General features: G+C 48.7%; 2 protein-coding genes across 10 annotated transcripts in view; both read right to left on the bottom strand.

The window, feature by feature from the left end:
* Ube4b (ubiquitination factor E4B) overlaps positions 1-2488 on the bottom strand; it is a 101981-nt gene extending 99493 nt beyond the window's left edge. Inside the window, exon 1 of one of the 2 annotated variants that reach the window (XM_013153923.3) lies at positions 1782-2488. In XM_013153923.3, the coding sequence (XP_013009377.1) occupies positions 1782-1805 (24 nt within the window). In that variant the 5' untranslated portion in view covers positions 1806-2488. The remainder of the gene's footprint in view (positions 1-1781) is intronic. The other variant, XM_005004372.4, reaches the window with a different exon arrangement.
* A 7766-nt stretch (positions 2489-10254) lies between these two features.
* Nmnat1 (nicotinamide nucleotide adenylyltransferase 1) overlaps positions 10255-22847 on the bottom strand; it is a 21376-nt gene continuing 8783 nt past the window's right edge. For 5 of the 8 annotated variants that reach the window (XM_005004376.3, XM_003471214.4, XM_013154093.3 and 2 more), the window contains 4 exons: positions 15159-15329; positions 13453-13636; positions 12320-12462; positions 10255-11899 (listed from right to left, as the gene is read on the bottom strand). In XM_005004376.3, the coding sequence (XP_005004433.1) occupies positions 11499-11899; positions 12320-12462; positions 13453-13636; positions 15159-15273 (843 nt within the window). In that variant the 5' untranslated portion in view covers positions 15274-15329 and the 3' untranslated portion in view covers positions 10255-11498. Of the gene's footprint in view, positions 11900-12319; positions 12463-13452; positions 13637-15158; positions 15330-17117; positions 18778-20091; positions 20171-22592; positions 22613-22847 lie in introns of those variants that run through there. The other 3 variants (XM_063235475.1, XM_013154092.2, XM_063235473.1) reach the window with 3 other exon arrangements.

The raw sequence follows: 22847 nt of genomic DNA, 5'->3' as shown, positions 1-22847 counted from the left end.
CAAAAAAATAAAATAAAATAAAATAAAATGCCCAGTTATTAAACTGTCCCTTCATTTTCAGGCCAGCTAATTTGTTAATGTTAATTGTACTTACACTGGTGAACTTAATTTTTCATTTATTTTAAAACCCCTTTCACCTTGAAGAAAGTTTCTTTTATTTCCATATTTCCATATGGTCACACACAAAAAAAAAACTTATGCCTTCCTCCAAAACTGAGAAGAGATGTGTTTGAGATTAGGATTCTAACCTGGTCAATACTGTACACTCTACTGATTTGAAAATAATCTCTTGGTGAAAACAAACATATATAGTAAAAACATAGGGACTATTTAGAGATCAAGAAAAAAGTCATTTCTGGGGATAAAGGAGTTCTGAAAAATATAAGACTCTATCTTAAGAGAAATTACTCATTAAAATATTAATTTAAAAAAAATTTTTTTTTATCAGTACCAGGGATAGAACTCACGACCGCACACTTGCTAGGCAGGCACTTACGCAGATGAGCTAAATCCCCAGCCCCTAATTTTTTAAAATTAATATTAAAGAAAAAGGGAATACTTTTTAAAACTACATAAAACAAAATGTGTCTAAGGAGATCTCTTTGGTATTTCCTGAAAGAAATTGTTTAGTATTTTTCTGATTTGAGGAAAACAAAGTAACAGAATGAGCAATCTAAACAATCAAGCATCACAATCAACAAAATTATCTGCCTCCTGTCCTACCTGACCCTTAACTCATGTCTTCCAGGCTCTATCCCAGGAGAATTCTAGCGACTAAGTAAAAATACCGACTACAATGTAGCTACAAGCAGAGCACAGGAGTCTTAAGAATCCAACCAACCTGATGGATGACTATTTTCATAACACTGCAGGGAAATTTACATGAACCAGAGGAAGAAATGAGGTAGGCTGAAGAGGCCTCAGCCAGCAGGGGTCCTGAAAAGGAAGCTGCCAGTTTGTAAAAGAGCAGGGAAAACTCTAGACCACAGGAAATTCCTTGGACCCTAATTGCCACTGTTCTACAGCAATCTTATTAAGCAAAGCTTTACCACATCAAGAAGCGGGTCTGGATGAGTCCCCCTCAGAAATGAGAAAGGGAGAATTTACAAAGTCATTCTCTTCCATTTGCTCACCCATTTCAGGCTCTGCCACAGCAAAAACCCAACTTAGAAAGGGAAAAGAACTAAGAAAAGGCACGCCGAAAGAGAATGCCAGGAGTCATTAATGGTCGGTTAAATTACCAGAATTTTAACTGGAATCCTCTAAACTGAAAATATACACATTTTATTAAACACCAAGGAACGTATCTGGAAGCCACCTCCCAACACAAAGGCACGTTTAAGCACCTTATACGATGAAATACCCTCACGTATTTGGGGTGTCAAATGCTTTCTTCAGAAACCTACTCCAAACATTCTGAACCCATCCAAAATTATTCTTTAAATTCCTAAAGAAACGCGATTCACCATTATTTGAACCTGGTCCTTCCTTCTCGAATACCCTTAAGAAAAAGGCACAACTCAAGATCTTCCCTTCTTCAGACCTTAAAAGGACGAAAAGAAGCAAGCGGAGTTCCGAAGGAAGAAAGAAGGCAAGTGAAGAAAGCAGAATACAACCAGAGACCTCCCGGATTCATTTTATTCTCGGCGAATGTCACCTCCATTCTTTCTACAAAAACCCAAACGCCCGGTACCCCTGGCGCAACACCATGCCCAGCCAAAGCGCCAAAGAGTTGCCAACTAAGTCCCTCGAGGCGTCGTCCCCCGCCCCAGCCTGCTCACCTCATCGGCGCTCAGCTCCTCCATCGCTTTCCTCTTAATGGTGACAGGCGTTAGGAGAGGTCCTTCTGTTCTCGAGACCGCGGCGGGAGCAAGGCGAGGAGGGGAAGGTGTCTAGCAGGCAGGCTGGTCCCCCGAATGGGGGAGGTTTCAGAATTGCATAGTCAGAGGTTAAAAGCTAAGAACACGAGGCACTGAGCTGCCTGGACTGGGTGGCCTCCGCCGCCTCTGCGACTCCCTCAGCTGCCCGAGCCCTGCAGCCGCCTCTGGCCGCCGCTGCGACAGGGTGAGCTGAAGGCGCCACTCGCCGCCCGGGTTACCCAGAGGGGCAGCGCGGTCGCCAGCTCCTCGCGTGCCCACAGCCTGCGGGTGGCGGCGCGGCAGCTGCGTCTTCTCCAGAGGATCCTGCTCTCCTCTCCCCACCCTCGGCCTCCGGCGGGAACGACTCCACCGCAGAGTGGATGCTCCCAAGCAAGAAGCCCCCACAGCCGCCCTGACGGGGCCCTGCACTGTGTAGAGAAGCCCCTCCCCTCTAAAAGCAGGCCGGACACGCCCCTCCTCCACGCTGGAACCCGGGCCGGGGAAGGGGGAGGGTGGGACTCGCGATGCTCTCGTTGGAAGCGTAAATCCTCCTACCCCTCCACCCCTACTCTTACCCCTCGCCCCACCAAGTATTATTCATCAAAACAACAGGGCGGCCATCTTTGAAAGGGATCACGTGACCCCTGCCAGGGGGCGGGGCTTCGGGCTCTAGGATGTGGCAGCCAATAGGCTGAGGGCATCGCACCGCCGATTTCCTCTTGCTTGCGTATCTCCCCGCCCTCTTCCCACCCCTTTCCCCGCGGCAGTACTTGGCGGGGGAGGGGCGAAAATTGCTGCGGACTGCCAGGGAGCGGGTGGGCGGGGCGTTGCCGTGGCGACCGCGCTGGGGGCGGTGGCGGGTCGCTGGCCCAGGTAAGGCTGACGGGGAAGCCACGGCGCCGGCCGCAGTATGCCCGCACGGCCTGGAGGGGGCGCGTCCGCTGTGTAGTGGCGTGAAGCCCGGCCACCTACGGCCGCCTGGACGCTGCCACCTGGAAAGAGCAAAAAGAGGACGTGTCCTTTCTGCTGGAAGCGTCATCCTTCATTCCACCCTCCCCCGGGGACCTGATGCAAGGAAACTAACAGAAGGACTGCCGTTAAATTTGCTTTTGTTTGGGCTTTTTTTAAAAGAGCGGCTTTTGGGGATTTAGCTCAGCAGCATAAGCATCTGCCTGGCAAGTGCGATGTCGTGAGTTTGATCCCCGGTACCACCAAAAAAAAAAACAAAACAAAACAAAACAAAAAAACGGCTTTCCGCAGGCTCAGGCACGCCTATAATCCCAGCAGTTGGGAGGCTAAAGCAGGAGGATCGCTGTGAGTTCAGCGCCACGCTGGGCTATCTAATAGTGAGTTCGAGGCCAGCCTAAACTACATAGCAATCGAGATCCTGCCACAGAAAAACAAAAGCGGGCCCAGGGATGTGGCTCAGCGGAACAGTGCCTGCCAGGCAAATGTGAGGCCCTGAGTTATATTTCCAGTCCAAAAAAACAAAAAACAAAAAAACCCAATTCATACAAAACTGAATTGAGTGGCCAGATTAACAGTAACAAATTTTAAACACAGTGTTGCCACAGACAGAATATATTGTATCGGGTGGTTTACTAAGCCATAACCTTTTTCTTTTTTTGAAGCAGTCCCACTATGTGTGCAAGCTGGCCTTGAACTCACTATGTAGCCCAAGGTGGTCTCAAATTTACCGCAGTCTTTGACCTGCCTCAGTTTCCCCAGTGCGGGGATTACACGTGTGCCACCATGCCAGTCCTAAAACATAATCTTAAAAGTTCCATTCCAGCATTAAAAGAGTTACACTTTATTTACCCAATGCTAGATAGGAACTCGGCTACTAGATACGTAAGGAATTTGTGAGTAAAATTAGACCACTGCTGGCTTTGCCTTATCTGCTTTCCAGGAAAAGAATTCCGTGAATTCCCACAGATCAGCTCCTCCTGGAGCCCAGGCGTGGGGAAGCTGGGGAAAGGGGCACCGCCAACAGACACAGAGAGAAGAGCCTCAGGATTTTAGAGAAAAGGAGAACAAAGGAAGATTGAGTTTTCCATCAGAGGGATAGATCTTGAGAGGCTCATGCCACGGGTGTTTAAAAGAATTATCCAAGGGGCACAGGAGGCTGAGGCAGGAGGATCTCCATAATGAGACCCAGTCTTCAAAAAATAAAAAGAGGGGCTGGGGATTTAGCTCAGCAGCATAAGCTCCTGCCTTGCAAGCAGGTAGTCATGAGTTCGATCCCTGGTACCGATAAAAAAGACAAAAATAAATAAAAAAATAAAAATAAAAAGAAACCCCAATAGTCCAGGGACGTAGGAAAATGAAATTTATTTATGGACCACAAAGAAGCAGTAGATGAATCCAAGGAAGGACCAGGGTGACAGGCTGAGGTCTCATGCTTGATTTTAACATGGAAAGGGACCTGGAAAGTTAATGCCAAAGCAGTTTTATCAGGTCACCATGGCTATATTGCTGTCCAGGTCTCATAAAATCAAAATAAAATAAAATAAAAACTTGTGTGTCTGATTTACTTCAGTTAACATTATGATCAGAAGGTGTAGCTATTTTCTTGTGAATGTCTCAAGTTTATTCTTCTTTCTGGCAGAGCAGTACTCCACCTTGGATAAACACATTTTCTTTATTCATTCATCTGTTGATGGACATATAGGCTGCTTCAAAGATTCAGCTAGTGAATACTACTATAAATATGGGTGTGCCTGGATCACTGATACATGACTTAACTCTTTGGTGAAGGTGCCTAGAAGGGGAATAGCTGCGTCAAATGGCATTTCGAGCTTTAGTCTGGGAAGGAATCTCCACACTGACCTCCCAGCATGGGAGGAGTTTGCATACCTGCAGCAATGTGACAGCTTCCCTCCCCCGCAGCCTCACAACATTTACTTGATTTCTCGATAACGGCCAGCAGTTCTGGTTGATGGCATCTTTGGAACTGGTTCTATGGGTTAGAGAAAAGCCACTCTCCCTTTGCAATGCTGTCCCTGGTAGGAGGTGGGGGACATCCCCTCCCCCTGTACTGGGCAACAGCTCCTGCTTGAGGCAGGCTTTGAGGCTCTGCTCTTTCCCTAGAATCCAATGTGATTGGATCCATCCCTTATTCCTCCTCACCCAACCAATAATCTACTTTTTGTTTATTTGTTTCATTTTTGTTTGAGCCAAAGTCTTTTTTTTTTTTTTTTTTTTTTTTTTTTTTCCTTTTTATCGGTACCAGGGATTGAACTCATGACTGCCTGCTTGCAAGGCAGGTGCTTATGCCACTGAGCTAAATCCCCAGCCCCTTGAGCCAAAGTCTTGCTGTGTAGCCCAGGCTGGCCTTAAACTCATAGCGATCCTCCTGCCTCAGCCTCCCAAGTGCTGGAGTAATAGGCATGTGCCAGTATGGCCAGCTGTCTTCTCCGTTTCTTGGAGTTTCATTTGTAGCACAAACATTTAAATTCGAGATGATCTATTTTTTTCTTGTATCACTTGTGCCGTGTGTAGAATGCTACCTTTTCACAAGCAGTTTGATCATCTGCTCTTAAAATATTGTAAACAAGTATCCTTCCTATTTTGTGGTTGGAGAAAGTGAAATCAAAGTTATCTGGCCATTCACAAGTTAAATAAAATAGGAAGCTGTTCGAATTGGTCCTCCTGAAGTCGTTTCCTATCATAAAAATGTCTGTCAGTGGATAATAAAGATAAATCCGAAGGGCCCAGCGGCTACGCGGGAAACCGTGCACGCTGTGAGCGCCTGCAGCGGCGCTGCTCGGCTCGCTCCAGGCGCGGGAGTGTACGCGAGACGGGAGTGCGCCCCCTGCCGGCAGGAGTGTGCGCGAGGCGGCAGTGCGCCCCCTGCCGGCAGGCGGACCCTTCCTGCTCTGCCCGCCCTGCGGCCCGGGCGTCAGACCTCAGCAGAGCGTGCAGACTGCGGATCCGAGCTCCTTCCCGGGCCGGGGTCTGAGGCGCAGAGTCGCCCGGGACCTCACATTGGAACTGCAGCGAGGCCTGCATGCCAGGCCTGATTGAAGACATCAAGCCGTGCACTCTACACCAGAGTCACATGGAAGGTTCCAGGGGGACCAGGGAATGTCTCAGAACAGAGTCCACAGTGATGGAAAATATTTCATTCTCCAAAAAAAAAAAAAAAAAATCCTTCTGTAGGCATGGTGGAACAGACCTACAATCTCAGTACACTGGGACGCTGAGGCAGAAAGATCACAAGTCTGAGTCCACACTGGGCAATTTATTGATTTAAGGAGACCTTGTCTCAAAAGATGGGGGTGTCAGGAATCAAACTCAGGACCTCATACTTGCCAGGCAGGCACTGTGCAGCTGAACTATATTCCCAGCCCCCTTGTTTTGAAATTAAAGAAAAAAAAAGCTGGGCATAGTGGTGCACTCCTGTAATTCCAGAACTCTGGAGGCTGAGGCAAGAGGATCATTGCAAATTCAAGACTCCAGCCTGGGCTACAAAGTGAGCACAAGGCCAGCCTGAACTACATAGTGAAACTCTGTCTCAAAAAGACCAAAAAGAACAGGCTGGGGATTTAGCTCAGCGGCATAAGTGCCTGCCTTGCAAGTGTGCGGTCGTGAGTTCGATCCCTGGTACCGATAAAAACGAAAAAGACAAAAAAAAAAAAAAAAAAAAAAAAAAGACCAAAAAGGGGTGGGGGAGACAAAAGCAAAAGAAAATCTGGGGATGGCTCAGTCCAAAGGTCCTAGTTTTCAATTCCCCAGTACAACAAAAATAAATAAATAAACAAATATTAAAAAATAAAGAGCCAGGCGTGATAGTGTTGCCTCTAGCCCTAGAACTCAGGAGGCTGAGGCAGGAGGATTTCAAGTTCAAACCCCGCCTGGGTTACACAGCAAGACTCTGTTCTGTTCATACTTGAGCATAGCGGTGCAGGTTTATAATCCCAGCAGTTGAGAGGCTGAGGCAGGAGGACTGTCATGAGCTCAAAGCCTGCCTGGACTACATAGTGAGTTCAAGGACAGTATGAACTACATACCAGATCTCTCATAAAGAAAGGGCAGGGGGTTTAGCTCAGTGGGGTGCCTGCTTGGCAAATTCAAGGTCGTGAGTTTGATCCCTGGCACCAAGAAAAAAGAAAAAGAAAAAAGATTCTAATCTCAAAAAGAAAAATAAATTTTAAAAAACTATTTTATGGGAGCTGGGGATTTAGCTCAGTGGCATAAGTGCCTGCTTTGCAAGCGCGTGGTTGTGAGTTCGATCCCTGGTACCGGTAAAAAAAAAAACAAAACTATTTTATGTTTATTTTTTTGGTACTGGGGATTGAACTCATGACCTTGCGCTTGCCAGGCAGGCACTTACAACACTGAGCTAAAACCCCAGCAAAAGTATTATTAAAAAAGGAAGGGAAAGGAAAAGAAGTATTCTGGCAAGGCATAGTAGTGCATGCCTATAATCCCAGCAGCACTTGGGAGGCTGAGGCAGGAATGTCACCATGAATTCCAGGCTATGTCTCAAAACAAACAAGCAAACAACCAACCAAAAAATGTATCAGACAGAGTGCTTCCCCAGGATGAGTCTATAATCATGACCTCCACCCTGAGCTCACCCTGAGCTCTCTGCGCCCTGTGCTGGGCTGTGTGACGGGGGCTCCCCCAGCTTCAGCAAGGCAAAGGTCGCTGCCAGCCACCCCGCTGACAGGGCAGAGCCCCTGCTGGCCCCTGCATCTGTCTGCTAACTGGGGTCTCTTCCATTGTGAATCTCCAGGCCCCGAGATTCCTTCTCTTCATCCCAACTCACTAGCCTTCCTGGGACCCGAGCTCCCCTCTGCCTGCTCTAGGTCCTCACCGGCCCTGTCCTGCTCACGGCAGCCCTGTAGTTTGTTTTTCCTTCCTTTGCTGTCTTAACTGAAGACACACTGACCCTTTATTTGCACAATCTTAGGAAGGAGGGAGCCAAGGTAACCTCAGGCTTTGCATCTCTGACATAAGTGGCGCCATCTTTCCCAGCAGTGCACTGGCACTCCCAGGACAAATGCCCTGTGTGTCCCACAGTGAGCCATGGGGTCGCGGCTGGTGGCTGCAGGCAGCTCACTGCCCCTTCGTGTCAGGACAGGCCCGACACTAGCGCACTGGGTCTCTCCGCAGCTTAACACCTCTGTCCTTCGACCCTGTCACCAGCAACTCAAGCAGCATGTGGAGGGCTGTGACAGAGTGAACCTGTCACTGTGAACCGAGTGAACCTTTCTATACTGCTGCATCTTTTTTTTTAAATGTGGTAGATACTGACCAGAGGGACTTCACACGGAGCTACATCAACTCTTTTTTTTGTTTTTATCGGTACCGGGGATCGAACTCATGACTGCCTGCTTGCAAGGCAGGCACTTATGCCGCTGAGCTAAATCCCCAGCCCCCATCAACTCTTTTTTGTTGTTATTTTTTGAGACAGGGCCTTTCCAAATCGAAGTCACTAAATTGTCCGAGCTGGGTTCAAACTTGCGCTCCTCCTGCCTTAGCTATGTTCACTGTATGCTGCAACAGATGTATTAATTGTATTCGTCTGGCTAACAATCTTAACTCAGGCATGTTTTTTGAGTTAGGGCTTATATTACAGGCATCCTGAAAAATGATGCTAGGGTTTATTTTCTGGTTAGGTCTTATTTTGGGGGAAATACAATACATAGCCCAAGCTGGCCTCGAACTCATGTCAATCCTCCTGCCTCAGCCTCCCTAATGCTGAGATTATAAGCATGCACCACCTCGCCTGGCTTATGCTGTAATATGAAGTTATAAGTTTGATGAGAGAGAACAGAGCATATCCCAGTGTCCAGCTGTGTGTGCGCATGCACACACATGTGTAAGAGCAGCTGAAGGTATAACGAAACGGTGAAAAAGATAAACCAGCCAAACTAACACAGAAGGTGCGCTCCTATGTTTGTGTCACACAAAATTCAGATTTTTTTTATCAATGTCATATCCATGTATTAGACACAGAAACACTTGTCGCTAGCCCACCGCTGGAGCACATTCCCGCTGGTATCTTCGGGACTTTCTATCGCTGTGGACACATAAAGCAGGGCTCCACAGTGCAGCTGCAGATTGCATGATTCTAAGAAGTAGGTTTCTTTTTAAAAACTTGTTTTTACTAGCACGTATTGAAGAACATAACGATCACACTTCTTTTGGCGAGCAGGTGTCTGGACAGCACGTTTCTCTTTTTTGGAACCTCTTGACCTTGAGCTTGCCAGGCTCGGCTACCTCCCCTGCCAGAACCCCTTTCCACCCTCCGCCCCCTTGCCTTGGACAAAAGATCCCCCAGCCCCTTCCCAGTTACCTGGTTTTCCTTCTGCTCTTGGATTAGTTACCTCTGGGTTTCTCACCCAGGAGAAACCAGGCCATATCTGTACTTGCGTGTCTGATTTATTTCACCGAACATTATGGTTTCGCAGTGCTCCCATTTCCCCACAAATGACCCAGAGCCGGCTAGGGAGCCAGGCAGGCCAAGCAGAAGATGGGGGTTTATCCAGGGACAGCGGAGCTGGGAGGGTTCCCCACCTCCCCAGTGGCGCAGAGGTGGGCGGAGAGGTGCAGGGGACCGGCTGTGTCCGGGCAGCACCCAGGAGGCATCTGTGGCCCTGTACTTCTGGCCACTTCCCTTCCGGGGACCTGGGTGCTTTGCCAGAACTCAGGACCACAGCTCCCTCTGTGCCCAGATGTTTATATTCCAGTCCTGCTTCAACCCCTAAACTCCACAAAACTATGCTGGGGGGAGTGGCACTAGCCTCTCACTGTACCACTGGGGAGGCTGAGGCAGGCAGTCTCCTGGAGTTCAAGGCCAGCCTGGGGTCCATAGCTAGACGATGCCTCAAAACAAACCAAACAAATCCCAAATAAAAGAAAGTTCCAAAATGTGCAGGAGGGGAAAAAAAGAGTCTGCTTCTCTGATCTCAGATCTTTACCTCACTGTTCAACAGAGGCACTGAAGCCTCTGGGCCTGGCCTGTCTTTGCTCCCCGGCAGCTTTGGAAAATGAGGTTAGGAGACTGGGTGTGGTCAATCGTGCACACCTGCAACCCCAGCCAGGGCTCTGGAGGCTGAAGCAGGACTGCAAATTTGAGTCCAGCTTGGGGTGAGGCAGAGGGATCACTGCAAGTTCGAGACCAGCCTGGCTACAAAAAATGAGTTCAAGGCGGGCCAGAACTACATGCCAGACCCTGTCTCAAAAAGACAACAACAAAAAAAACAGGTTGGGAGGCAGAGAGGACGCGTCTACCGGCTTTAGCTAACATTGTCCTTTTCCTGGTTGTAGATGCGAGTCTGACCACACAATCCCCCACTAGACGTAGTGCTTTCTACTGCAGAATCATGAGCCCTTTGCCTGCTGTGGTGCAGTTACGAAGCATAAATTACAAAACAGGAAATGATTCCATTTTCAATAGGAATTTAATTTTACTCCCGTTTCAATCACAAAATAACACAAGTCATATAAAGCTGCCTCTGCTCTCTATCCAGTAAAGCACTAGCTAGGTGTCTGTAAGTCTAGCATTCTGGGAGGCTGAGGCAGGAGGATTATATCCAAACAAAAAAATTATTGTGGTGCCAGGGATTGAACTCATGACCTCGTATTTGCCAAATGGGCTCTTACGCTGCTGAGCTAAACCCCTGGCCCCTGAAAAAATAGTATTTTTTAAAAAGGGAGGCCTGGGAGTGTAGCTCAGCGTGAAGGGTCAGGCTTTGAACCCCAAGCTGTGTCTTCCTGCTCTGGCCTGGGGAACCGGGGTGTCTTCTGGTTTCTGCTGAGCATTTATAACTTGAAAAGAGCACTTTAAGAATACCAGGTCTTGCTGTGTGTTCCACCTGGTCTTGAACTCAGGCACTCAAATGATCCTCCTGCATAGGCTTCCCATGGAGCTGCTTCTGCACCCAGCTATGTTACTGAATGGGCTTTTTTTGGAGACAGAATCTTGCTATGTAGTTCAGGTTGGCCTTGAGCTCAAAGAGATGCTCTTGCCTCAGCCTCCTAGTGCTGGAATCACAAGGATGTACCACCATGCCCAGCCTGAACCTTTTTTTTTACTTTCCCCATTTTCTTTCTCTTTTATGATAGAACCAAGTTATTCTTTTTGACTTAATTGTAATTAGTTTCACTGAAATTCCTTCTCCTTTAGGTGGAGCTGCCAAGCTCATTTTTTTTAATCTCTCATTTTCAAGATAAAATAATTTATACATTCTTTAATTTCTCTGTGTGAGGGGGGGAATTTTTTTTTTTTTTTTGTCTTTTTGAGACAGGGTCTCTATATAGTTCAGACTGGCCTTCAGCTCACTTTGTAGTCCAGGCTGGTCTCAAACTGGCAATGATCCTCCTTCTCCTGCCTCAGCCTCGAGTGCTGGGATGACAGGTGTGAGCCACCACGCCCTGCTGAGGGGGGATTTTTAAGAGAGTCTTGCTATGTAGCCCAGGTTAGGCTCACTCCTACCTCAGCCTCCCAAGTGGTGAGATTACAGGCGTGCACCACAGTGCTTAGCAATGTTCTCCAAAAACAGTACTAAAAACTTTCATCTTAGCAACTCTGATGAAAAGAAAAAACCCAGATGTGATTCTCATTTTTTGCTGACTTTTATCAGTTTCCGAAGGTCGCCCCAGCAGGTGGTCTGGACCCCAAGGGTCCTAGGACGCGTCTTCCTCGATGTTCCGCTGCAAAGGTGCCAGGACCACCCCCAGGTTCCGGTCCTCGCTCTCGGCACTGTAGATGCCATGCTCCTGGATGTACTCCTGGACCGGGTCTGGCACCAGGTAGCGGATGCTCTGGCCGCGGCGCAGTGCCCTGCGGATCTTGGTGGATGAGATGTCGTTGGTGACCCACTCGTTCACCAGGTGGATGTCGTGCCGGTGTCTCCACAGCACATCGGACTCGTAGATGAACTTCTGGGCATCGCTGCCGGCCCGGGTGACGCACACGAGCCCGTAGTCCGCCAGGATGCGGGCAATGTCCTCGCTCTTCCACAGGTTGGGCACCCCGAAGGACTCCAGCAGGTCTGCACCGCACAGCAGCTTCACCTGGGGCGCGGCTGGGAGGAGAAGAGAGCAGAGCTCAGCCCCTGCTCCTGGGCCTTAAAGGATGAGGGGTGGTGACACACACCTGTCATCCCAGCATGTATAGGCTGAGGCAGGAGGGTCACCCCAAGTGTGTAAGGCTATCCTGAACTGCATAGCAAGCCTCAAAATCCCCAACATAAATAAAACAACAGTGTGGTGTGTTTTTCTAAAAAGATTGTTCTGTTTTTATCAAATTCAAAAAGATCCAGGGCACCCCAAAAGCTAAAGACCACTGCAGCAGAGGTGGGCTCAAGGCGCTTGTTATGCTCCTGGTCGGCTTTTGTAAAACCAGCAAGCGTCATTTGTGCACGAAACACGAACCTGGAAAATTCCCAGGGAATTGCACCAGCCCCTGAGCAAGCCTTCTGCAAGTCGAGAGGGGAAGTACGGACCTTTTGTGTTCGGCTGCAGGGGCTTCTTTTGCGTGGAGTTCTGTCTTGGTTCGGCCCACTTCCGCTTCCGGCTGGGCTTTTCCTGCTCGGGGGAGTTCTGCCACTGGTGACAGCTGCCAGCCTCCAGCCTCTCCTGATGGTGTCTAGACAATGACACAACAAATTGGGTGAGGCGGTGGATGCCTGAGATCTCAGTATGCTGGGAGGCTGAGGCAGGAGGATCACCAAGTTGAGCCCAACCGAGGCAACTCAGTGACTCAGTTGAGAACCTGTCTCAGAATTTAAAAGCTAGAAAAGGGCCGGGGTGGAGCTTGGCATGAATGCTGTGGTCCAATCCCCAACACTACAAAAAGTACAAAATGACAAGCAAGCAAGACAGCAGAGTGTCCTCTCTCACACAGTGCTCACTGACCCGCTGTCGGGAGACTCGGGAGTGACAGAGCGGGTGACACTGGGATATTTTCCCTCATCTGCTCGATGCCCAACAGTCAGCACAGCCCACATGAGGAAAATCCGGGAGCATGCCTGGTGGCTATGAGTACCCCAAGATCTGTGTGTTAGTACTGAATGTTAGTACTGTATGTGTTCCCCTCGTAACACTTTATGTGGACTCCCTGAATTTGTTTTTGAGGTATTTGAACTGTGGGTCTCATTCTGAGCTATATGCTCAGCCCTTTTAAATTTTTTTGAAACAGGTTATCACTATGTAGCCTTGAACTCTCCTGCTTCAGCCTCCTGAGTTCCAGGATTAAAGGCATATGCTACTGTGCCCAGCTGTAATTTTTCTTTTTTTTTGGGGGGGGGGTGGTGGTACCAGGGACCGAACTCACAACCCTGTGCTTGCCAGGCAGGCACTGAAGCTGCTGAGCTAAATCCCCAGCCCCTAAATTTTCTTGAGACAGGATCTTAATAAATTGTCCAGGCTGATGTTGAACTTGGCACCCTTATGCCTGAGTCTCCAGAGTAGCTGGCAGTATAGGTGCCCAGCATAGAGCAGTGTCCAGGCTAAGAGCACAGAGGTCTGGTGCCCCCCATGGGTTGTCACAGATGCAGCACACAAAGCCAGCCTCGGGCCACCCCATCCTCCCTCTGCAACCACAGTGACTGCAACAGCAAGGGCAGACGGGAGCTACCTTAACACCTTCACGGTCTCCACCCACTCCTTCTGCAGGCTCTCCCATGGGTCCACCTCCACCCAGCCCGAGGTCTTGGTGGCCAGTTCCGCCATGGTGACCCGGTGGTGCGCAGGGATGAGTCCCTTCTTCTTATATGCGTCGCCCACAGGAGAAATGATGCCCTTGACCACTCTGTATTTCCCTGCAAAAAGACTGAGGTTTTATCGATGGGCGTGATGAGGCACACCTGTAATCCCAGGTCTCAGGGGGCTGAGGATCTCCATGAGTTCAAGGCCAGTCTGGGCTACATACACAGTGAGACCCTCTCTTGAAAAATCCAAAAAAGAAACAAAAACAAATTAGTCTTATTCTAGGAAATATTATATCAATCTTGTTGTATAATCAGATCCTTTAAAAAAATAAAAACAAGGTCTCATTAGGTAGCCCAGGCTGGCCTTGATCCTCCTGTCTCAGTTTCTTGAGTGTTGGATTACAGTTGTGAGCCACCACATCCGGCTTAAATTTTAACTTTTATTTTTATTTATTTATTTATTTATTTATTTGTCTTTTTCGTTTTTATCGGTACCAGGGATCAAAAACTCACAACTGCCTGCTTGCAAGGCAGGCGCTTATGCCGCTGAGCTAAATCCCCAGCCCAAATTTTAACTTTTATTGGTACATGTTTGTAGTATAAAATGATTATATCATAGGTCAGGAGGTACAGCTCAGCACAAGGCCCTGGGCTCAATCCCCAGCATTGTAAAAAATCATATTCTAGGATGCTGTGGTGCATGCACATTCAGGAAGCTGAGGCAGGAGGACTGCTTCAAGTTCAAGGCCAGCCTGGGCTACATAGTGAGTTCAGGACCAGAATGAACTACACAGTAAGATCCTGTCTCAAAAAAAAAAAAAAAAAAAATCATAAAACAAAAAAACTAAAGCAGAAAAGATCACGTGCATCGTGGGGAGTTGATACATGCCATAGTACCCTTCATATTTTTTGCCACTTCCTCCCTCCTCCCCCATCTCTAGGTTCCCTTCTCTTTTGCAGAGGATTCATCTCCTGCACCCCATTAGCTATGTAGAAAAACCACTCTGGACCAGGGTGGCTTCCAGGCTGGTGGGGAGGGAGGAGCCGGAAGCCAGAGCTGTCCCAGGTGGCCTGCAAACCTGCACCCCAAGGCTGCTCTCCCCCTGACTTCACTGAGCCAAGATGGCAGGGAAAGGAAACAGTTTACTCACCTGTCTGTTGCAAACCTGGTACCTAATTGATCTGGGATGAAGGGTTATCACGGAAAAGCAATGACAGCAGGGTTCATGGTTTCTTTGCTTTTTTTTTAGTTTTTTTCTTTTCTTTTTTATTTTTTGAGACAGGGTCTTATGTATCCAGGAGGCCCTCAAACTCCTGGCCATCCTCCTGCCTCAGCCTCCCAAGTGCTGAGATCACAGGCACGCATTACCATGCCTGGCATTTTTTTTTTGTTTTTTTTGTTTTTTTCATTTGGGAATGACAATGTAACCTGGCACGGTTTTAAAGACTGGAAAATCTTTACTGATCCGTCTGTGAGGCTCTAAATTCCAAATGTGATTTTTAATTTGTGTAGACCCATGAGCGGGTGCCCAATCTTCCCTGGACACAACCCACCCCGCTTTTGGCCTAAGCCACTGTGCCCAGGTACTGATGCATGCACACCGGGTGGGATGGAGCCCCGCAGCCGCCCCACCTGTCGAGTTCATGTGGTCCCGCGCCAGCTCAAAGAGCCGCAGGTGCATGTTGGTGATGGGGTTAAAAGAGCCGCACGCCAGGAGAACCACTTCTGTCCTCTCCAGCTCCTCCATGGTGTGCACCAGAAGTTGCCGATCTACGTGGGAACCTCTGACGCCTGCCCCGTCATCTACATGGGACAAAGAATGGAAACTAGGTTACAGGCTGCTGAGACCCTCCCTAGTCTCACTGTGACCAGATGAATAAACGCATTTGCTGGGAAATGATTCGCAACAGCTGAACAGAGAGGCCTCCGTGTCAAATGTGAAAATATAGCTCCGGGGACAGAGGTCGTGGGGGCCACTTCTCCACTCTCTGTCACTTGCTTTGCCCCAAACAATGTGACAGAAGTTGCTGGGCAGAGCAGTGCAAACCTGCAATCCCAGCACACAGGATGAGGCAGGAGGATCACCGTGAGTTCAAGGCCAGCTCCCTGGTGGCTCCCTCTTTAGAAAACCCTGCTCTCTTGAGAACTAACCCATCCCAAGAACCCCAGGGACCTTGCTACCTTCCACCAGGCCCTACCTCTTTCTAGTTGTCTTGGATTTGGTTTTTTTTTTTTTTTTTTTTGCACCAGGGATTGAACTCACAACCATGTACTTGCAAGGAAGGTGCTTAAGCCGCTGAGCTAAACCCCCAGCCCTGTCTTGTTTTTTGAGACAGGGTCTCCTTATGTTGTTGATGCTGGCCTTGAACTCATGGTGATCCTCCTGCCTCGGCCTCCCAAGGGCTGGGATCACAGGTGTGCACCACCATACCAGCTTCTTGTCTACAGAAGCCACCCCTAAACCACAGCAGGGGCTTCATGCCCTTGCTCTCTGCACTGCTCCCTGTGCCATGGGCAGCAGCTTAGGCCAGCCCGAAGTAGACACAGCAGGCAGGGCACTGGCGTCCAGCCCATGATAGCCGTGCACTCACAGCCAGGTTGGCCCGGGAGCCACAGCCAGCTTCCTTGGGTCCCTGAGATACTAGGCTGGCGCAGATCAGTGACCGCAAACTGCCCATACGTGAAGGCAGGGCATGCTGCTTAGCAGCATCAGTTACTGATACAGTAACAGCATCATTCACCCAATGAATCCGCAAGCCGGCTTTCTCCACCAACACGATCATAACACTATGGCTTCCCACCGAGTACAAATATAAACTCCTTATCTTAGCAATATTTTCTGTAACCCTTCCCCAACCCTAATGAACCCAGGCAAGATTTTAAAAGAGGGACTGAATCAGGCACGGTGGTGCACACCTGTGATCCCAGCACTCGGAAGGATCACTGTAAGTGCAAGGCCAGCCTGTACTGTGCAGAAAGGTCCTGTCTCAAAAAACCAAACCAAAGGGCCGGGGGTTCAGCTCAGTGGCATAAGTGACTGCACGGCAAATGTGCAGTCATGAATGCGATCCCAGGTAACAAAAAATATTTGGCACCCAGGGATATAGCTGTTGTGCAACACTTGCTTAGCAAATGCAAGGCTTCGACAGTATCCTTGCTGCCATACAATTAAACAGAAATTTGAGCGGGGCTTGGAGAGGTAGCGCGTGGGGAGTACTTGTCTAACATGCATGAAATTCTGGATCCTGAAAAAAAGCTTTTTTATTTATTTATTTAGGTCTTTTTCGTTTTTATCGGTACCGCAGATCAAACTCACGACCGCCTGCTTGCAAGGCAGGCGCTTATGCCGCTGAGCTAAATCCCCAGCCCCGAAAAAAAGCTTTATAATACAATTTTTCCTAAAATAATTCCTGGACATAGATTTTGAAATCTCAGAATGAAAAAGGCCCAGAATAAAGAAAACCACCACCCACATCCCCTCTATGTAGCTGGGCAAAGGTGACTGCTTTTAATTTTTTCCAATAGATTCTGTATTTTGAGTTTATGATGCTCTTTCTCTTTTTCTTTCTTTCTTTTTGGACACAGTCTTACCATGTGGTCCAGGCTGGCTCTGAATCTGCAGTGATCCTCCTGCCTCAGCCTCCAGAGCACTGGGATTACAGGCACACACCACCATGCCCGGCTTCCGGTCAGCTGTTAAGTGATCTGACTGAAATACCAGCTCGTGACCATCTCATCAGGCCAGTGAGGAGCCCTACTTAGGCCCCCGTTCCCTTTCCTGCACCCTCCGCATCGACCGGGCTCTGCAGATGCCCAGCAGCAGGGCTTCCCAGGCCGGCTCAGGAGGCCGCAGGCTGAGTCCCACCGTGGCTGTGCGCTGGAGGACAGCCAGGGAGACCGCGCTTCACTCAGCCAGGGACAGAAGCCTCACAGGAGAGAGGCAGAGAGGAGGCCAGGAGCAGGCCCAGCCCCGAAAGTCCCCAGGAGGCCCCACCCCACTGGGAACGCCAGGTTCAAAGGCTTGGGCAGGGGACTGGAGAGTTCGGGAATGAAAAGAATCAAGGAGGAGGCTGTGTTAGGTACACGAACCAACACCCTGAGATCACTGGAAACGTATGTACTGCAAACCTGTACTCATAAAAAACAAAAGTAAAATTTAAAAAGCCGAACTCAGTTGGTGACGCATGCCTACACCCCCAGCACTTGGAAGGCTGAGGCAGGAGGATCACTGCAAGTTCAAGGCCAGCTTTACCTACGTAGTTAGACCCTGTCTCCAAAAATCAACAACAAATAAAAAAGCAGAAACAAAACCTCCCACAAATTCAAACAAACAAAACCATTTATATATTTTTTTTTGTACCAAAGATGAAACTCATGACCCTGTGCTTGCAAGGCCAGAGCTTATGCCACTGAGCTAAATCCCCCGCCAAAACCATTAATCTGAACTCCCACAGTTCTACTGATTTTTTCTAATTAATCCATTTTTGGTCAGTTAGATTTTTTTTGTCTTTTTTATACAGGGTCTCACTATTCAGTTCGGGCTGGCCTTGAGCTTACTTGTAGCCCAGGTTGATCTTTAACTTGCAATGATCCTCCTGCCTCAGCCTCCCAAGTGCTAGACTTACAGGCGTGTACCATGCCCAGCTAGTTTTTTTTTTATTATGGCAAACACTACAAAGAAATAACAACTTAGGGCTGGATTTAGCTCAGTGGTATAAGCGCCTACCTCGCAAGTGTGCGGCCATGAGTTTGATCCCCGGTACAGATAAAAAATAAAAAGAAATAACAGCTTGAAAATGAACTGGAATTTAAGGAACTGTCTTAGTGACTTCCTCATTGCTGTGATGCCCAAGGGTCACAGGCTCAGGAGGAAGGGTGGGCTTTAGCTCACTTTGTAGAAGTTTCCGTCCACCAGTGGTGCCACCTAGTGGTGTGGCTCCTGTCCTCAGTGAATCCATTCGACCACACCCAGAGCGCGAGGGGTACTGGCCCCCTGGGTGAACCAACCCAGAAGGAACTGTGCTCCATGACCCAGCTGCTGCCAAAACCCCATCTAGGGGCACAGGAGGCTTTGGGGAGCATCTGGGATAAAACAGAACAGTTACACAATGTCCTGCTGCTGCCAAGGTTCCATAGGTCTCTGTCTCAGACTGCGTGCGTTACGCTTCCCAGACAAACAGGATTAGCGGGATGAGTGTCTAGATACAAGACAGTAGATTTGGTACTGCTTTTTTCTTTTTTTTTTTTTTTTATTTAAGACAAGTATGGGTTGAAAAATTCAACAACATACTTGATCTGCATTTTATACTTTAATAAAGTTTCAGATCATAAAGCATAATTTTCCTATTCAAATTTTTGCATATTTTACTTGAAATATAATATTTATAAAACAAAACAGCTACTGTTACAAGAACAACATTATCGGTAAAGTTGTTTACTTTTTTTTTTTTTTTTTTTGTCTTTTTCCTTTTTATCGGTACCGGGGATCGAACTCACAACTGCCTGCTTGCAAGGCAGACGCTTATGCCGCTGAGCTAAACCTCCAGCCCCTAAAGTTGTTTACTTTTTTTTTTTAAAGTTGTTTACTTTTTAATGGTTGCAGTGTAGCCAATTTTCCTTACTAAGTACCTTCAGGGATATAGACACACTTATGGTTCCTGAATACAACCAAGAATATGAGATTGACAAAGAAATACTATATACACATACATACATACATACATACATACATACATATTTCAAGTCAATTGAAAGACTTTTGACTTCAATTTTGAAAATACATTTTAAAATACTCTCCCTCAACTACCGTTAGCACATTTCATCATGCCTTCACTGAACAAGTCCTAGGAGTTACAGTGTCCTGTGCTCCCACATGTTTCTGTGTTGGGGCAGCCATTAATCGTCTTCTTTCTCAATATAGGCCTTTGCATTAGCTCGTGCCATCTGCCTGGCCAGATAACTCTCTGGCTGACGGTAGTTTCTTCATTCCTTCTCCTTACATGCTTGCGCACTGCCTCTGGTGGTCTCTTGTTCTCTGTCCTGCTCTTGCCTTTCCTCGGAGGCTGTTTTGTTTTTGAGGCAGGGTCACATTATGTAGCCTAGGCTGGATCCTCCTGCCTCAGCCTCCCCAGTGCTGGGATCACAGGTGTGTACCAGCTCGCTGAGCTTGAGGATGGCTTAGGGGAACTGGCTGAGAAGCTCCATCAAGGGCCAGAAACCCCAGGAGGTGGGCAGCGGGCCCAGTCCATATCAGAAAGCCGGGCAGCCATGGGGTAAGAGTCTGAGATGGAAGGCTGATAACTCAGACTGCCGCGGAGTCTCATCGGCAACACCCCTTCCTGTTTGTCCCCACCCACCCTGCCCCAGGAAGCCTTTACTGGTGCCTGGTAGCATCAGAAATGAAAGACACCCCCCACACACATTGCTGTGACCAAGCTTTGCTCAGGCTGGCTTTGGGGGACAAAGCCAGCAGATGACCTACCCAGAGCTGGAACCCGACTTTGACCCTCAGGGTCTCCCAGCAGGACAGGAGAGGGCAACGGGCAGGGGAAGCCAGGCTTCATACCTGAGGAGGGGGGAACTGACGGGGCTCAGGAGCAGAGCGGCAACCGTCTTCTAGAAAGTGTCCCAGGCGGCTGAGGCAGGAGATTTCAAGTTTAAATTCAGCCTAAACAACCAAAATTTAAAGATAAACACAATAGAGGGCATGGTGGCACACGTGTGGGTGTCTGAGGTAGGAGAATCACAAGTCTGAACCCAGGCTGAGCAACTCAGTGATTTAGTGAGATCCCGTCTCGAAATACATATAAAAATGGTGGAGGATGTAGCTCAGTGTGAAGGCTCTGAGTTCGATCCCTAGTACAACACACACACAAAGAAAATCGAACTCTTACTTTAACCCTGACCCTGTGACCATCTATTTGTGACCAGGCAGTGACTGAACCATCTTGGCTGCTCTGAGATTCTTCTTTGGTTCCTGCTGTTCTGGGTGCTGCCCCCAGGAACTGGTTCTGGGGCTGACCCTTGTCCTGAGCGCTCCCATCACCCACCATGGAGCTGCTGATCCCAGGCCAGGGACGAGCCCCCTGCCCAAGTCAGACGGGCCAGGAATCAGGGGCATGTGGGAAGCCAACCTGGCCTGGCATTCGGTGGGCATCACAGGGACACTGCAGCTGGGAGGTGAGGCAGGGGACAGTCACTCATGCGGAAACAGAGATGATCAGGAGCTCTAAGGACTGTCCCTGTTGGGGCAGGGAGCTCGGGTTTCCAAGCCACCTGGGGAAGCTGATCTTTCTGTCCCTTGACACAGGCAGGACCTGTCTCAAAGCCCAGGTCAGGTTTCGTAGGAGTCTGCAGCAGAAGAGAAGAGGAGGAGAAGAGGAGAGAGAAAAGGAGAAGAGGAGAGAGAGAGAGAGGAGAGGAGCAGAGGGAGAGAACTCCGCCGCGGGGCAGGGGTCCGGCTCCTCCCTGCAGGGGTCCCGGCCAGCGGCACCATGATCCACTTCTGTTTGGTCCACTCCGCCTGGGGCGTGCACTGCTGGCTGCCGCGGTCTCATCGGGTCAGGCTGTGAGTGTCACTACCCAGCACCACCAAAAGGGAGTTCGCTTCTCCCGGTGACAGTCCTGAGGCTGAACTAAATGTACTTCTGATTCTTTTTTGGTCACTTCTGATTCTTAAATGGTAGATCTCTTCAAGTTTTATAAACATGGAGATATAAACATTAATGTAACATTTTGTAAACATTAAGCCAGTTTGGTTTTGTTTTTCTGAGACAGGGTCAGGCTGGCCTCAAACTGAAGTGATCCTCCAGCCTCAACCTCCCAACAGCTAGGATTATAGGCGTGCACCACCACATCTGGCTCTTGAAGTCATTTTATGACCGGGTAAGTAATATCAAATGTCCCTCTCTGCTCCATGCAGGCAAGTCACCGTGCTCCTGCTGGGGCTCAGCGCCATAGCACTCCAGCTCTACGTGCTGCTCAGGTTAGTCCGAACCCCCACCTCGCCCTGAGCAGTGGGCCTCACCTGTGGTGGGGTTTTGGGTGTCCTCTGGGAGGCCGGCTCTGTGGCTTAGTGTGGCCTGTTCCATTGTCCCCGGTACCCGGGCTGGCAGTGTCACTGAGATGGGAGCCGATTGTCATCTATGCTCCTAGCAAAAGCAGCTATGACATGAGACAGGACCACTGCGTCTCTGTGGATTTCTCTAGAGACCCACCATCTAGCATCAGTTAATGTCTTGGGGCTGGGGACAACAGGACGCACGCAACCAGGCAACTGCCTGATGAGCTTCTGTGCGCTCAACTTTGGGCACTGCTCTGGGCAGAAGCAGCCAGTTAATGCTCTGTCCGGAGAACAGGAAGCAAGAGCGACTGGATGAACATCAAAGAAAATACTTCAGTCCTCCAATGTGGGGGAAAAGATTTTCTTTTGAGACAGGCTCTTGGCTGGATATGGTGGTAAGAACCTATAATCCCAGCACTCGGGAGGCTGAGGCAGGAGGAGCACTGCAAGTTAAGACCAGCTGGGATTTATAGTGAGTTCAAGACCCTGTCCTGAAAGAAAGAAAAAAAGAAAGAAAGAAAGAAAGAAAATAAGTCTTGCTATGTAGTTCAGGCTGATCTTGAACTCACTATGGAGCCCAGGCTGGCCTTGAAATCATGGTGATCCTCCTGCCTCAGCCTCCCAAGTGCCGGAATAACTGCTCTTATTACCATAGTTCTAAAAAGAAGTGAGCTGTCCAGAGGCAGAATGAACCTGGTGCCAGACGTAGGGTTAGCATTCATGGCTGGCCCTTCCAGCAAGGACTTCTGTAGAGGATTCTTGTAGTAACGAGTGAATCAGATCACCAGCTGGCTTCTGACTTTCAGGCCCCGATCATCTAGATACTGCAGTCAGCCTCTCCTGAACAACCTGGTCGGCAGCATCGTCCTGACGTTCTTCGCCATCGGTGAGTGTACAATCATCAGCCGTGCACTCATTTGGCACCTACTGTTTGCTAGATGCTGGCTGAACAGAAACAGTTAGCGTAGGACTTCCTACATTTAGAAGCTTGGATTGGACCTTACCACAAAAGTCACATTTCAAATGCAGATGAAGGGACTTGGGGATACAGCTCAGCAGGTACAAGTATCTGCCTGGCCAAGTGCAAGGTCCTGAGTTCAAGTCCTGGTCAAAAAAAAGAAAACTAAACTAAAATTTAGATGAACAGAAGTTTTAAAAACTCTGTTAACTCTTACAGTTGTCCTACTATTTATTTATTTAGTTTTTTTTGCTTGTCATACAATTTGAATATGAAATCTAAAGTCAAGCATGGTGGTGGT

Source organism: Cavia porcellus, unplaced genomic scaffold (genome assembly GCF_034190915.1).
Source record: "Cavia porcellus strain 051 isolate PalLab524CR breed Dunkin Hartley unplaced genomic scaffold, mCavPor4.1 scaffold_25, whole genome shotgun sequence".
Classification (NCBI taxonomy): domain Eukaryota; kingdom Metazoa; phylum Chordata; class Mammalia; order Rodentia; family Caviidae; genus Cavia; species Cavia porcellus.
This window is presented reverse-complemented; position numbering and strand designations above follow the sequence as displayed.